The sequence below is a fragment of the Pteronotus mesoamericanus genome, unplaced genomic scaffold (genome assembly GCF_021234165.1).
Source record: "Pteronotus mesoamericanus isolate MK-2021 breed Mesoamerican mustached bat unplaced genomic scaffold, CSHL_Meso_final scaffold_54, whole genome shotgun sequence".
Taxonomy (NCBI): Eukaryota; Metazoa; Chordata; class Mammalia; order Chiroptera; family Mormoopidae; genus Pteronotus; species Pteronotus mesoamericanus.
Genome location: NW_026555321.1, coordinates 5,284,949 through 5,300,864, shown reverse-complemented (window position 1 = coordinate 5,300,864; position 15,916 = coordinate 5,284,949). Strand labels below are relative to the sequence as shown.

General features: G+C 42.1%; 1 protein-coding gene across 4 annotated transcripts in view; it reads right to left on the bottom strand.

Annotated features, from left to right (window-relative positions):
- Positions 1-15,522, bottom strand: part of UBP1 (upstream binding protein 1) — a 59,149-nt gene extending 43,627 nt beyond the window's left edge. The window contains exons 1-2 of one of the 4 annotated variants that reach the window (XR_008530970.1): positions 15,168-15,519; positions 3,051-3,202 (exon numbers count right to left, since the gene is read on the bottom strand). Coding sequence is in view for 3 of the 4 variants with exons in the window: in XM_054595479.1 (XP_054451454.1) it covers positions 3,051-3,202; positions 15,168-15,280 (265 nt within the window). In the remaining variant the exon portion in view is untranslated. Of the gene's footprint in view, positions 1-3,050; positions 3,203-15,167 lie in introns of all 4 variants that reach the window. The other 3 variants (XM_054595479.1, XM_054595480.1, XM_054595481.1) reach the window with 3 other exon arrangements.
- Positions 15,523-15,916: the final 394 nt, after the last annotated feature.

The following is a 15,916-nucleotide window of genomic DNA, read 5'->3' as shown; positions in this document are numbered from 1 at the left end:
AGAACAGAATGGGCCCTCACCCACAACTGGTGGATAAAAATTTTGGAAGGGTATCTTGGGAGCGAGGACCCCCAGCCCAGAATTCCAGTGCCAGGAAGAAAAATCCCCATGACTTGTGGCTTCAAAAACCAGTGGGGATTGAGTCTGGGAAGAAACTGCTTGAGCTCCAAGCAGTCCCTCTTTAAGAACCCACATACGGACTCACGTACTCAGACTCACTGCCCCTGAGCTCCAGCACCAGGGCGGCAGCTTGAAAGGCACCAGTGGCAAATAGGAGAAACTGAAGTGTCTGGCATCAGGGTGAGCAAACGCCATTGTCCCTTTTCTAAACCCTTCCCTCTCTGAACCACAGAACCAGCAAGCTGGTACCATATCTGACACTCCATCAACCTGCCTTAACACTGTTAGAAAGGCCTTCGAGATCCCCAGAGACTCTGCCCGACCCAAGTTACTGGCCCACCCAAGCTGCTCTTCCATATGAAGGGCTGGTCTTGGCTGACGCTGCACAACTTCCTAAATCCTCTCAAACAAGCAACAGCCGCCTCAGTGGGCCCCAGGCCTGGCACTAGCAGCAGCCAACTTTAGATTCAGCTTGGCTTCACCTGGGAATCTCCAAGCACAGCACAAGGAGTAGCCATCTCTGATTGCTTTATAGGTCAGGCAGGGCGGTCCCAGGCACAACACAAGTGGTAGCTGACCTTGGCCTGCACCACCTGGGACACGCCAGGGCCAGTGCACCCAGTGGACAGCTACAGATCACGTCAGAGCACCACCACCATGCCTCTGCATGGCTGTTCCTCCATGGAGGGTATAGGTTGGTGGTAAGTTGTCACAGCCAATCCTTGTGGCTGACTGGGCTGGGTAAATACCTCCCACTGATCTTCTAACAGCAACCAAGACTCAACTACAAGAGGAAAGTGAATTCAGCCCACACAAAAGGTACACTTCCAAGTACCGAGCTTCGGCATTCAGGGAGGCTGTGCCATTTAACCGTACAGGACACCTATTACAATAGGCCACACTACACGACATGGAGTCAAAGCAGCTCTACCTAATACACAGAAACAAACACAGGGAGGTTGCCAAAATGAATAGACAGAGAAACATGGCCCAAATGAAAACAGATAAAACTCCAAAAAAGAGCTAAATGAAATGGAGGTAAGCAATCTATCAACTGCAGAGTTCAAAACACTGGGTATAAGGATGCTCAAGAAGCTTAGTGAGGATCTCAACAGCATAAAAAAGATCCAGTCAGAAAAGAGGGCTACACTCATTGAAATAAAGAACAACTTAGAGGGAAACAACAGTAGAGTGGATGAAGCTGAGAATCAAATCAATGATTTGGAACATGCAGAAGCAAAAAACAACCATGCAGAACAACAAGAAATAAGAATCCAAAAAAGACGAGGGTAGTGTCGCACAGAGGCCCACTCCAAAACACATCATAACTAAAATGCCAAGGGTTAAAGATAAAGAGGGAATCTTAAAAGAGCAAGAGAAAAGAAGTTAGTTACCTACAGGGGAGTTCCCATAATACTGTCAGCTAATTTCTCCAAAGAAACTTTGCAGGCAAGAAGGGACTGGCAAGACATATTCAAAGTTATGACAAGCAGAGGCCTATGGCCAAGATTGCTCTACCCAGCGAAGCTTCATTTAGAATCAAAGGGCAGATAAAGAGCTTCCCAGACAAGAAAAAAGTAAAGGAGTTCATCATCACCAAACCATTATTTTGTGAAATGTTAAAGGGACTTATTTAAGAAAAAGATCAAAACTATGAACAATAAAATGGCAAGAATACATACCTTTCAACAACTGAATCTAAAAAACAAACCAAGCAAACAGAAGAACAAAGACAGAATCATGGATACGAGAGCATTCTGATGGTGGCCAGATGGGAGGGGTACGGGACGGGGGAACGGGTGAAGAGGTGAGCGGAGTAAGAGGTACAACTAGGTAGTTTCCGAACAGCCATGAGGATGTAAAGTGCAGTATAGGACATGGAGGAGCCAAAGAACGTACACACATGACCCCTGCACATGAACAGTGGTGGGGGGATTGCCTGAGAGTGGGGTGTGGGGCGGAGCAGAGCAAAGGGGGGGCAATCAGGACAGCTGTAATAATATAATCAATAAAAGATAAATCAAAGTTTTTTAGATAACTGCAATATATACTCTTAAGTGAATAGATGTTAATGTCAATTTTTGGGGGGAAAAACATATACATACAAGGAAATATACCTAAATATTAATTGTCTTGGTGGAATGCACTGTAGTCAAATTTCAGCTTTATCCCTTGACTTATTTCCCAATTTTTCTACAATGAGTATGTGCTATTTTTATAAAATACTCAAGTTTTTTTAAAAAATAAGACTTCAACACACTTTTAGTATATGTACCCAACAAATGAATTCCTGTATAACAAAGAACTTTTGTTTACACTGGTCAGTTACACTGGCCTCTGCCCAACCTGCTAGGAGCACCTGAAAAAAAACGCCTTGTACTTCCCAATGTTAAATTCTACAGCCCCATCTTTATTTTCCATCCTGCACACTCTCACTTTTCTATCACCAAAATATAATATTCTCATAAAGTATGAACAAGGTATGGGTAGACAAAATTTGACACAATTATTTTAGCCACAGACTATCTTGGTACAGCTTACGTCTATTTTCAGCAGGAACCCGCCTCACGCCTGAGACCCAGGTTCCTTGCTAGCTGGACTTTTGATTCATTCTCAAGTTCCACATTGAAACCACTATTCCTAAAAATAACTGACATCCTTTCCTACTTGCTCCTCCTTTGGATTTTGTCTGAAAAACCCTATAATAAATCTTGTTCCACAGACCCTCTTTATGCAAATCAGTTTCCACAAACTATAACTTTGTTGGCTCACAGTAAAATTCCTACCACTTTTATGAACTGAAACTATGAAACTTAAGGAAAAAAAATCGAACTCAAAATTAACTGCCAGTGACCAAGGCTGTAATGCCAAAACTTTCATTTAGGATTCTTGTAAATTCTAGTATCAAAATATGAGATAGCCATACTAACCTTGGTTCAGGTAAGTGAGCGTTTCGTCATGCAGTTTTACTGCTGGAGATGTTGCGGCACACATCACATACTGAAAGGGCGGGTTTTTAGTTTCATCATCCAATGGAAGGCTGGAATCTTCCTGCTTGAAAATGGGCAATGCCAAGACATCACTGAAAAGCAAAAATAAGGGAAAAAAAAAAGAGAGAGAAAAGAAAAACTTTGGGTTTAAAATATTCAAAAGCATAAAAAAACATTTAGGGGTAGTTTCTTCTCAAATTTAAGCTCAGAAATGGTATGTTAAATAAGAGGACTGTTAATGCTAACCTGGCTTCCCCAAATGCCAGTATTAAACCTGTATCTCTAGCGTGGCTGTGGGGAGAAGGGGGGAAAGCTACGGTTAGATGGATAAAATAAGTATTTAATAGTTAATACTGATAGAGAACTAGACTAACAGTAAAGATGGTACTTTAAAAAAAGTTTCTCCAAAAAATCCCTTCAACAGTTTAAATTCTGTATCGTTTGTACAAAAGGAGAGCAAGTGAAGAGTGCATAGCTACCTGTTTTGAAAGGCAGCAACTATTACTGCTGCCAAAGGTAGGTCACATTAGCACCATGAAATCACAAAGGAGCATTTGATTAAAATGGTACTTTAAGAAGTTTCCTGCTAGGCCTGGCAAGTATTGAGAGCATAAGGCTTCATGCTTAATCTAAAACAATGGCTTCTTCTGAGAAGCAAACAGCAGTAAAAACAGCTACTACTTTCTTCTCCCAAGAATAACATGGGGCATTGATTGGGGGCAGGGGGCGGTCCTCTGGGGCACTGTCTATATTCTCTGTTAACCTGGAAGGATGTTTGCTTTGCTTAAAAAAAAAAAAAAAGAAAGAAAGGCTGAGATATAATTATTATTTTTTTAATCCTCGCCCATGGACATTTTTTCATTACTTGTTTTAGAGAGAAAGGAAAAGAAACATCAATATGAGAAAAAGCAATCGACTGGTTGCCTCCTACATGTGCCATGATCAGGGATCAAACCCGCAACCTAGGTATGTGCCTCAACCAAGAATTGAACCACAACCATTTGACTACAGGAGAGCACTCCAACCAACTGAGTCACACTGGCCAGGGCTGAAATATAACTTACATACCATAAAACCCAAGTTTTTAAAGTGTAAATTCAGTGGGTTTTAGCATATTCAGAGCTGTGCAGTCATCATCATCACTACTTCCAGAACACCCGCATCGTCCCGAAAAGAAATCTTATACCTGTTGGCAGTCACGCCCCATCCCTTTCCCCCTGCCAACCACTAACTAGTTGTCTCTCTGGATTTGCCTGTTTTGGACATTTAATGCAAATTGAATCATGTAGCCTTTCGGGACTGGCTTCTTTCTCTTAGTCTGTTTTCAAGGTCCTCCCGTGTTACAGCACTTATCAGTACTTCATTCCTTTGTACGGCTGAATGATATTCCATTGTATGGATATACCACATTCTGTTTATCCATTCATCAGATCATGGACATTGGGATTGTTTCCGATTATTATGCATAATGCTGCTATGAACACTTGCGTATATTTTTGTGTACATATACATTCAATTCCCTTGGGCATATATGTACATGTGTATGTATATGTGCATGTACGTGTGTGTGTGTGTGTGTGTGTATACACGTAGGAGTAGAATTACTGGGTCATACGGTACCTTTAACTTTTTGACACGTGCCAAGCTGTTTTTAACAGTAGCTACACCATCACATTCCCATTATTAATGTATGAAGTAACTGACATAATTCACTAAGCTGTACATTTACAGTTTGCTAATTTTGCTGTTTGTTCAAGAAAAAGTAAAATAAGATATCCATATGATTAACTACTGTAACACCAATATCAAAGGCTTGTCTGAATTGCTTATTTCCCCTCCTGTTTTCTGCAAGCTGATGACTAACTCCGATATTTGGCTGGCCTATTTTAATTTAATTTACAAACCAAATGTGGAAACAGATGAAATGGGAGGGAAACCCTGCGTGCCCTCCTCCTCACATTCATGTTTATTAAAGCACTAGACTGATAATTCAGAAACTAAATTATCACTCATTCTCCTTCTCTTTCATTTATACCTAGGAATGCTGAAAACACTCCTCAGCACACAGTATAACTGAGAAGCACAGTCAGCAATGGCCTCCAGCCCTCCTCTGGAGTTCAACACTGGGACTTAGGGGCTTTGATCCCACTTCGGGGGAGGAGAGAAAAAAGCCTTGTGGCAGATTTAAAAACTTTTCAGGAGACTTACAAAGACGCACAGCAGCTGTCTTTATGAAAAACCGCCACAGCAGTCCAAATGGCTCTACAGAAGATTAAAATATATATATTCCTATGTCACATATATGTAAGCAATTAAAGTCCTCTTAGTGAGAAGGAAAATAAGAATGAGAGCTATGACTCTGAAGCATTAGCTAATTACGCCGAAAGGTGACATGGAGAATAATTTTAAAATACCAATGCTAACTGCTTGGGTTGATCATTAAATACACATCATCAAAATAACCCGTAAAACTGAGTAAGAATGGCTACTTATAAATAAACTCACACATGATAAATAAAAGTATATTTGTTTCAGATCCTAGAAGGCAACCACCACTGTATTCACTTCGATTTAGCCTGGATGATCCACACAGGATATATATACTCATGGTGGATGCTAATGATTCTTTTTTTTTAAATCCTCATCAGAGGATGTGTTTATTGATTTTAGAGAGATGTTGGGGGAAGCAGGGAGGGATAGGGCAAGAGGAGGGAGAGAAGAAATGTGGGAGCATGGGAGGAGGGAGGGTTAGAGAGAGAAGGAAACACTGACAGGTTGTCTCCCGCATGCACCCCAACCAGGGATCCGACCTGCAACCTTTTGTTGTATGGGATGTTGCTCCAACCAAATGAGCCAGCCAGCCAGGGCCTAAATGGTTCCTAAACAAACTTAACAAATAAACGTGTAAAGATCATTTACTACTGAAATACCAATTAATTTCTTTGATTGGGGGGGGGGTATTTATTTATTTATTTATTTTTAGAAAAGGGCAGGGAGAGAGAAACAAAGGCAGGCGCATGAATGTGTGGCTGCCTCTCCAGTGCCCCCTACTGGGGTCCTGGCTCGCAACCCAGGTGTGTGCCCTGACTGGGAACTGAACCAGGGACCCCTTGGTTTGCAGGTCGGTCCTCAATCCACTGAGCCACACCAGCCAGGACACCAATTAATTTTTTACTTAATTAGAAAGATAACACATTCTAATCAACACAGCAGCCAGAGTGATTCTCTTCAAACTGAAGTGAGATCATTTCATAACTTTGAACTCTCCATTGGCTCACTTTCAACCAGGGTCTTCCCAAGGCCCTACTCAACCTGCTTTTCTACTCCCTCTGCCCCAGCCAAATCAGCCTCCTTCCAGGCCTTTCGCAGGGCCTCCTGCACCGGCTCCACTCTCCTGGTCATGTCCTACTGGCTCACTGAATTCAAATGTGACCTCGGTGACAACTTGATAACTGCAATCCTCCTAGCCACACATCCAATCTCCTTCTTCCTGCTGTATTTATCAGTAAAGCAGTCACTTTCAACCAGTATACATGACTTAAATGTCTGTACTCCCCACAGGTATATAACGTATTTTGCCATGTATAAAGCGCCCCTGTGAATAATGCACACCCATGTTTTTGGCCCAAACTTTCAGGAAAAAGTTTTTAAAATTTTTTAAATTTATTTATTTATATTTAGACACTTGTTTTTTGTATTATAAAGGAAACCCAGCATTTATTTTTTAACATACTATGGTACAAGAAATTTTATGTGACAAATAATTACAAAACACAAGAACAGATGAGGTATTTCAGGTACTACCCATGTATAATGTGCATCTTTATTTTCCCCTTAAAAATCTGGGCAAACACAGTTCACATTATACATGGCAAAACGTGGTAGTTACACACACCCAAATTTGTTCCTCTTCACTGACTGATCGCAGCATCTAGCACATGGAAGGAGCTCAAATATCTGCTGAATCAATGAACCAACTGCAGCATCAATTATCAGTTATTACTAAAATAGAAAACGAGGTCTCCAGATCATTTAAGTTCACAATTTCTACTAAGCTAAACCATAGAGCTCCCAGCAATCTGACAAGCAAATGAAAAGCCTCAAGGCTTCAAACTGTTCCAAGTAACTTTAAATGCCAGTACCCCAAAATATCCGGGCACACAAAGTCAAACAAGGCTCGAGGAACAAGAACCAACTGCAATAACAACAGATACCATATCTCTTCCAGATTCTGTCTGCTGGTATTCAGCTCTTTTCTTCCTCTGTTACATAGAGTGAGAGGCCTGAAAGCTACAGGCCTTCTTGCCCGCTGGAGTCTGGGTAGGTTGCTCCAAAGGGAAACACCGGTGGAAATTAAAAGGGAGCAGGGAAGGGCCGAGGCAGGCAACCACACAGACTGCAGTGCAGGGATTTCAGGGCAGCAACAGCCATGCCTGCAGCCGTAGACAGTAGCTGGGAGCCCAGGAGCAATCAGGTTAACAGGCCCTCCTCCCAAACTCTTTTGGCACCTTTGCGATCAAACACTTTCCTAAATCCAATTCTGCTTGAAACATCTAAAAGGCTTCTACTTTTCTGATTGGACTGATATTCCCCAAAGACTTAACATGCTAGAATTATTGGACCCACACTATAAAACTATGCTTGCTCTACTCAAAGATATATAAAAGAGAAGCCTGAAAAAAAAATCTTCAAGGGACAGTAAATTTTAAGGGGCAGCAAGACTGAAAAAAATTGCAGAAACTTCTAAAATTGGAAAATGAAATTGCTAAAATTAAAAACTCAGGTTTAAGAGCAGCTCAGAGAGAAATGAAGAGTAAATAAGAAAACGGTGGAAGTGCCCACACATGAGCTTCCCTGGGCGCTCTGGTTCCTCTGTCAACAGCCATGGGTAACTGGATAAAGAAAAATAAAAGAAAAAAGAGAGTAAATAAAAAAAAACTGGAATATAGGTAAAAGGAAGTTATCCAGAAGACAGCAGAGAGAGAAAAATGATGGAAAACACAAAAGAGACTTTAAGAGAGAAAGGGCCAAGGCAGATTTCACAATGACAGCTCAGTGAAGCCCTAGGTAGCATGCTAAGGCAAGAAAATGAAATGTAATGATTAACAGGAAGAAACAGATCTATTATTATTTAAAGATACAACCTAGAATAAGTTCAACAAGGACTTGGAGGGAAAAAAAAAAAGGGCAATATACAACAAGAATAAGAAAAAAAAATATATATATGGCATTCCCAACTGAGTCTTCCTATCCAGAACAATCATATTCTTGTACCTTGAGAAAACTTCTCAGTTATTAATTGGTATGCAGCCAAAAGGTGTAGTGGAATGAAGTGGAGGTCAAACCCCAACTCAGGAGCTTCAAATCCCAGCTCTATTATTTGTTGAGTGACACTATGGCAGGCTACTTAAATGGATTTGTTTTTGATCTAGAATAAAATATGTTAAGTGTCAAAGCTCTAGACACACATTAGATCAGAGATTCTCATAGTGTGGTCCGTGTAATCCTGAGAAACCCGAGATTCTTTCAGGGGGTCCAGGAGGCCAAACCTATTTTCAGAATAACACGTTATTTGCCCTTTTTACTTTGTTGACATTTGTACTCATGGCACAAAAACCAATGGTGGTTAAAACTGCTGGTGCCTTGGCATGAATCAAGGCAGTGGCACCAACTGTACTAATAGTCATTGTATAAAAATGTCATTATGTACTAGTCCTTGGGTAGGCATAATGTATTCTGCTGCACACCTAAGTGCAATGCTTGTCTCAAGGAAAAGATTTTATGTAACTGTGATCTGTGAGATGAACTAGCAGCTTCTCTCAGAGTATCAGTTTTACTTGAGAGAAAAACTGACAAACTATGATTATTCAGATGTAGGTATCTGACAAAAATTTCCTCAAAAATGAGTTAAGTGAGCCCATCATTTACAATTATAATACCATTTGTTGCCAATGACAAAATCTTAACCCTCCGCCTTGTGCTTTCTCTGATGAGATGGTGGCAATACTAAGGAAAGTGATTTTTTGATATTGCAGAGTGAAAAGTGTCAACATTTAGAAGATCTGCATAACTCAGGAAAACATTGTATCTAATGAACAATGCACGCATATTTCAAAATTATGCAGGTTAAGAGATCCAAAGTCCAAGACACATCAATTGATTCTAATGTAACAGTACAAAAAGCACGCCGATATGGCTGCCGACACCAAGTTGCAACTTTAAGAAACCACCACTTGTCAAGTGCTGGTATTTTATCAAAGAATATCCAAAATTATTTAAAAGGGCTATTAAAATAATCTTCCATTTTCCAACCATATCTCTATATGAACCTGGCTTTTCTTCATGAGTGTCAACCAAAACAATATATTCCAATAGCAGATAAAAGAATCCATTTATTTTTCTAAGCTAGACATTAAAAAGATTTGCAAAAAGACTAAGCTAATGCCTCTCTTTCTCACTGCTTTTTTAGTAAAGCAGTGTCTTAAGTAGAAAATGTAATATATAATGGCTTATAATTATTAAATAAATTTTCAAATTTCTTTAACATGAAAGGACAACCAGAAAAACACAGCCTACTATTCTATTCAGGGACAAAGTAACTTGAGACCGAGACAAAGTAATCCATAAATGAATGAAAATGACACCAACCGTGGCCCTACTCTACTCAGTCATCTAAAATAATAGATCTTTTAAAAGCTAAATAGTAGCCACAGGAATAGTCTACCTTTGTTTCCAAATATTTTTACATATTTAAAAACAACAGCTTTGACCACTACATATTAAGATTGTCAGTCATAAAAGAGAAGGATAGACTAAGGACTTATCATTCAAAGCAACAAAAACTAAATGCAAGATGGCATCCGAAATTGAAACCTGAATTAGAAAAAGGACAATAGATGAAAAACTGTTAAACAAAGTTTATAGTTTATGTAACAGTACTGCACCAAGGCAACTTTGAAAATTGTACTCTGGCAATGGAGGTAGGAAAAGCCGGGTAAAAGGTTCATGTCAACTTGCTAGACAATAGACAACTTATAACCCTAAAGTTATTTTAAAATAAAAAATTTAAGTTAAAAATTTCAACCACCAACACATACATACATACATACATACAAGTTTTGTCATAGTTCATATCTCAAGATAACAATTTCACAAACCCCAAAAAAACCTCAGAAAGTTTCAAAAGAAAAGACTACGTCCTTACTGGCGTCGTTCAGTGGGTTGAGCGTCATCCCACAGACTGAAAAGGTCACTGGATTCCTGGTCAGGGCACCTGCCTGGGTTGCAGTCCAGGTCTCCCGCTGGGGGCATGCGAGAGGGAGTTGATCTAGGTTTCTCTCTCACACTGATATTTCTCTCTTCTCCTCCCTTCCCCCCCTCTAAAAATGAATAAATCTTAAAAAAAACAAAAAAGGACTACCAAGGTTCAACACAAAACCATTTCATAGCCATCTATTAGTTATGGCCCAAAGCAAGCAAAATAAATATTTCAGAGCTCCTTTTAAATTCAGTCTCACAACCTAAAGCGAACAAAGATGAGATATCAAATGGTATTTCCACCAGCAGCAAATGTTTAAGTACGTCCAGGCAAGTTGACAGGTGTCACTGTAATGAAATACAATCATGTTTACAAGACCATATCAATAAACTGCCAAGTTTTGAACAGCCCTGATTGAAGGGTATAAACAGTATTGTGTGTTATTTTTAGTGGGGGGAGGGAACACTCTAATCTTTAAAATCGAACACAGAATCTATGGGCAAACAATAAAATGCGTGTCACTTAGTTGAGAGAGGTCTTCATCTACATACTGGGATGGCCAAAAAGTTTGTTTAGTTTTTTTCCCATACAATGGCTGTTAGTAGTGCTTAATTGTCTATAACTTCATTTGAAACAAATTTGTTAGACTTCATTGTGGCAGCTGTCGTATGTGTGCATTTTTTAATCACACTTACCAAAATTAGTGAATTTCTGTGCAGCCATTCTAATACTAAAGATGGAAGATAAGCAACATTTTCGGCAAATTATGCTTTACCATTTCAAGAAAGGTAAAACGCAACTGAAACGCAGAAGATCTGGGTAGTGTATGGAGAAGGTGCTGTGACTGAACGATTGAACGCGCCAAATGTGTTTTGTGAAGGTTCTCGGTAGTATTGACATTTTGGCCAAATAATTCTTTGCTGTGGGGCTGTCTTATGCATTGGAAGATGTTTAGCAGCACCCCTGGCCTCCACCCACTAGAAACCAATAGCAGGAGATAGCTCGCATACTCAAAATATCCAAACCAATGAAGTTATTGGTGAAAATGAAAAATGTGCCTTTCATTTTATGGGAAAAACCATACAGACTTTTGGCCAACCCAATAAAAGTTACTTCTTGAACAGATTTCAGTACTCAGCAAATCTTTCCCCAAGGCAATCAATCACATCTTATTATTAGAGTCCATCCTTCAGATCAAGGGTTGACATATAGGGCCAAATCCAGCCAGCCCGTTTTTGTATAACCATGATGTAAGAACAGTTTCTACATTTTTAAAAGGGGTTGTAAACAAACAAAAAAGTGTGACAGGGAACCCTCTGGCCTGCAAAGCCTTAAATATTTGCTATCTGGCTTTGTATGGAAAAGGTTTGCCAACCCATTTTAAGGTAATAAATTTTTAAACATCAACGCTAACATGGTATCTGAAATCAACGTGCTTTAAATCAGCAACTTATTAAATTTTTTCCTATACTTCGGCCAAGATTAAATCCAGAAAAAATTGTTTAAACTTTGAAATCAAAAGTTTTATAGACTCACACTTTATTGATCAATATAGGAAATTTGTTTTCAGCTCAACACAGTTTAAATCTAGCATATTATATGTAAACTGTGGGTGGACCTCTCATGGAATATGTAACACATAACTTTCGAAACTGATTTATACTATAGGGAAATTTCACAGGGCTCAGACCAATACCCTTTGTATGGTAATGACTTAACATCAAAGTTTTTATCTGCAATCAAAATAAGTTGCATTATTTCTTAAATTCTGAAAATTAACTTGCTACCGATTATAAATTTCATGTGAACAGTAAGATGGAAAGAAATTTACCAGCGGTCCAAAAGACCCTGTTAGTTTTATCTGGTCCTTACTTCAGAAAAAAATGAATGACCCAGATTTCAAGCTACAATGAGATTCAGCCTTCATTTGGTGAGTGGGAACTCAGCTTCCATTTGGAATGGCAGTGCCACTGACACGCCGCTCGAACCGACCACTGTAATGTCTATGAGCTTAGGTTTACTCGCTCCTAAGGAATGGCCTATTGGTTTTCTGAGGTCTCTTCATCCACCTAAGGAATCCTGATATGTATCTAAGATCTGAAAAACCCTTTATGACCTACCTGCCTCATTTTGGGTGACTCTCTGAAGCTGCTCATACCTCACATACAAATGGGGTACTGCCAAACACACAGAACACAAAGGCAAAGGTGCCAAAGGAGAGAAAGAACAAAGGTAGTATCAGAAACTAGCCTCAATGTATCCCAATAGTATCAACCTACAATTTAACGCAGCTATTTCTTAAGTTAGGCTACAGAGAGAAACTGTCTCTTTCAAGTTAACTACCCCCCAAACCCCCAAAAACATTTCCTAAAAGTCTTTAAAATTCCCTCGTTTTAAGTCATCCAAAAAGCAAATATAATATGCATACTTCACTTTGAAAGAAAAATGCAAACCTGCCTACAAAGTAAACTTTTATCAAGAAGTCACTTTTCAAATAATTTCAAGTTTACACCTCAAGTTTACTTCTTGAACTTCAGAGAACAAATGAAGACGAAAAGCATCAACAGCCTTACTTCCCATTTGATACCAGAGGAAAAGACACTGGTTACTCCTGAGACCCAGCCAGCCTCTCAGAGCTCTAGGTCCAGGTGGGGGGAATGCAAGTGCAATCAAAGGCCAGCATGCAAGGGTGTCCCACCTGTGGCCCAAGATGGCTATGAATGCAGCCCAACACAAATTCGTAAATTTACTCAAAACCTTTCTTTTGCTCATTAATTTCTGTTAGTGTTTGTGTATTTAATGTGTGGCCCAAGACAACTCCTCTTCTTTCAGTGTAGCCCAGAAATGCCAAAAGGTTGACACCCCTTCCTTCTCTAGTCTTTGTCCAGATCCAGTCAACTTTGCAATTTCCTAAATATGAATTTCAAACAAAGGGTCTTGAATTTGCAAGGGGCAAAGGCTCTCATGGGCTCCTCTTAGCTTTTAGGGAGCAAATGCTGAGGAGCAAACTGATACCAAGAATAGATGAAATAATAACCAAAATGGCATTTGCTTTCAAAGATATTTGAAAATTTGGATTAAATGATGCATACTACATAACCAATAACCAAAAGCATTCAATGGCAAAAGTTTCCCCACACAAAGTGTTAAAAGGTATCACACTTTAAGAAAAAGGTCAAGGAAAGGTTTAACATCAAGGTTTTATTTCCTTTTCACAGAATAAACTGTAAACAAAAGTTCATTAGTGGCTCACATCACTAAAACAAACAGAATTCGGGGGCTGGGGGTAAAAGCTCAAAATAATTCTCAATAAGCAAAGTTCTCAGCAGCAAACTTTCATTTTGCCATAACAGAGAACTGAGAAGCAACAGAATTTGGTTCACGTGCCCTCTTACTCCTTCCTCCTGTGTCCAGGTCTGTTGGAAAAGCAGGGGCCCACCTCTTCACAAGGAAATCACTGCCTCTAGTAATCCCGTCTGGGGTGACCCTGTGACTTTCAGCAGCTCAATTTCCTCCACAACTGAAACAGTTGTTCCAGAAAACAAGCCACCTTACAGCACCGCGTTGCACAACGGCAGGGAGAGGAAGTGCCAAGTTCAGAGACCAGCACAGACCGAATCAGGGTCAGAGCCTGGTGAACGAAGGTTTTCCTTCACTTCCTCACCCTGAGTAACACCTTCATCTTTTTGAGTTTTTCTTCTTTGTAAGATTTAAAAGCTGAATTACTTCAGCGAGCAGCTCCCTGACCCAGGCCCACCCTGACCCAGAAGTCCTTCTTCAGGACACGGAGCGCCCGGCCAGTCCTCCCCTGGAGCTGCAAGTGAGATGCATGGCAGCCACCGGGAAACTGGACGGCACTTCAAACTTACCAGGCGTTACTTTAAGGAACATATTTGGAAAATCTCACTTAATTCGCATTAATGAAAAGCTAACAAGTCATCGAATTTTATACTCTAAATAACTGGATGAATTTATAGTATGTAAACTATATTTCATAAAAGCTAAGAAATAAAGAGCTGCCAAGCTGACAGACGTTAAAAAAAACAAACAAACAAACCGTATGCTTCCGTGGAAAGGCCAGAGACTAAATTCAAGATGTTTTAAACCCCTCAAAATTAAACAAAATGAATGGTTGCTGGTACAGGCAGTGAAGACTAAACAAATTATTGTTTGTGGTGCAATCACTGCATCTTAAAGCCTTCATTAAAAGGAAACAATCTATAAGGGTAGTTCCCAAAATGAAAAATTTCGCTTGGAGACCATCACAAAACCTTAACTAAGTTGATAAGCTTTTCTCCCCTGTGGCTATTTCCACAGACAACTACTATTGTAATAGCAAGTGATTAAAATTTGCAAGTAGGAAAGACTACAATGTACAGGAGTAGGAGCTGATACCAAAACTTTGGAGAGTACTTTCCCAGTATAAGTCCTATCATCTCGCACAATGTTTTCCAGATCTAAGTGGCCTGTAAATCACTTGCAAGGAAATGAAACCCCTGCCCCCACCAACTCAAACCAACATAACAGCCGGGCATATTTTACAGCAAAAATGAAGCCTTCAAGCGCGGTTCCCGTGCCGAAGGTTGCTGGGCCGCCCTTCCACGCCCGCCACCCGGGTGGGCAGAGGCCTGCGAGGCTCCATGGCACCGACGGCCACGCGGCGGGGCCCAGACCCCAAGCCAGGTAGGCCGGGGAACCGATCATCGCAGCTCATATTGGCAGATGTACAGGGGGTCCCGCAGGCCTTTCCCAAGGGGACACAGACTTCCGCCCCCCGCCCAACCCAGAGCGCCAGGTACCTCATGCTGTAGGCGCCGGCGCCCAGCTCCTGCCCGATGCCCGAAAGGCTGGCATCGAAGTCGTGCACCAGCCCGGACTCGATCACCTCGTCCATCTTGAGCACCCAAGCCATCTTCCGGACTCGCCGTCGCCCGGCACGCAGCGCTGCCTCCGCGAGCGGGGCGAAGAGCCCAGAGCTCCGCGGGAGCGTCCTGGGGGAGGGCGCGGGTGAAGCCTCCGGCGGCGCGACGAGTGGTCACCAGCCGCGGCCCGGGCGGCTGCCGGGACGAGAGCGGCCGGGGCCCCGCGGGCAGGGCAAGACGAGGAGCTCCAGCGGGAACGGCAGGGCCGCCGGCAGCGCCTCCCTCCCGCGGACGCAGGCCCCGCGCCTCATGCCGCCGCCGCCCACCCCCTGCGCCGCTAGCGCTGAAGCCGCCGCCGCCCGCCCCACCCCGGGGCCCCCGGCTGCATCCTCCCCAGGACTGCGCGGGGGCGGGAGTTCAGCCCGCTCCGACGACCGCGTGGAGATGAGCCCGCCCGTCACCCGACCCTCGGCCTCGATCCCCGGGCTTCGGCCCGCCCGCCCAGGCTCTACCACCCCGGCCAACCCCGCCGACGCCGCTTCGCGGGCGCGGACGATGGCTTCAATACAGCTCCGGCTCGAGCTCACTCGCCGCTTCCGCCTCCTGCGGCCCCGCCCCGGCCCCGCCCCCGAGATCGCCCCTCGCCCAGGCCCGCCCCTCAGGGTCCCGCGCTCGGGGCGCTCCCG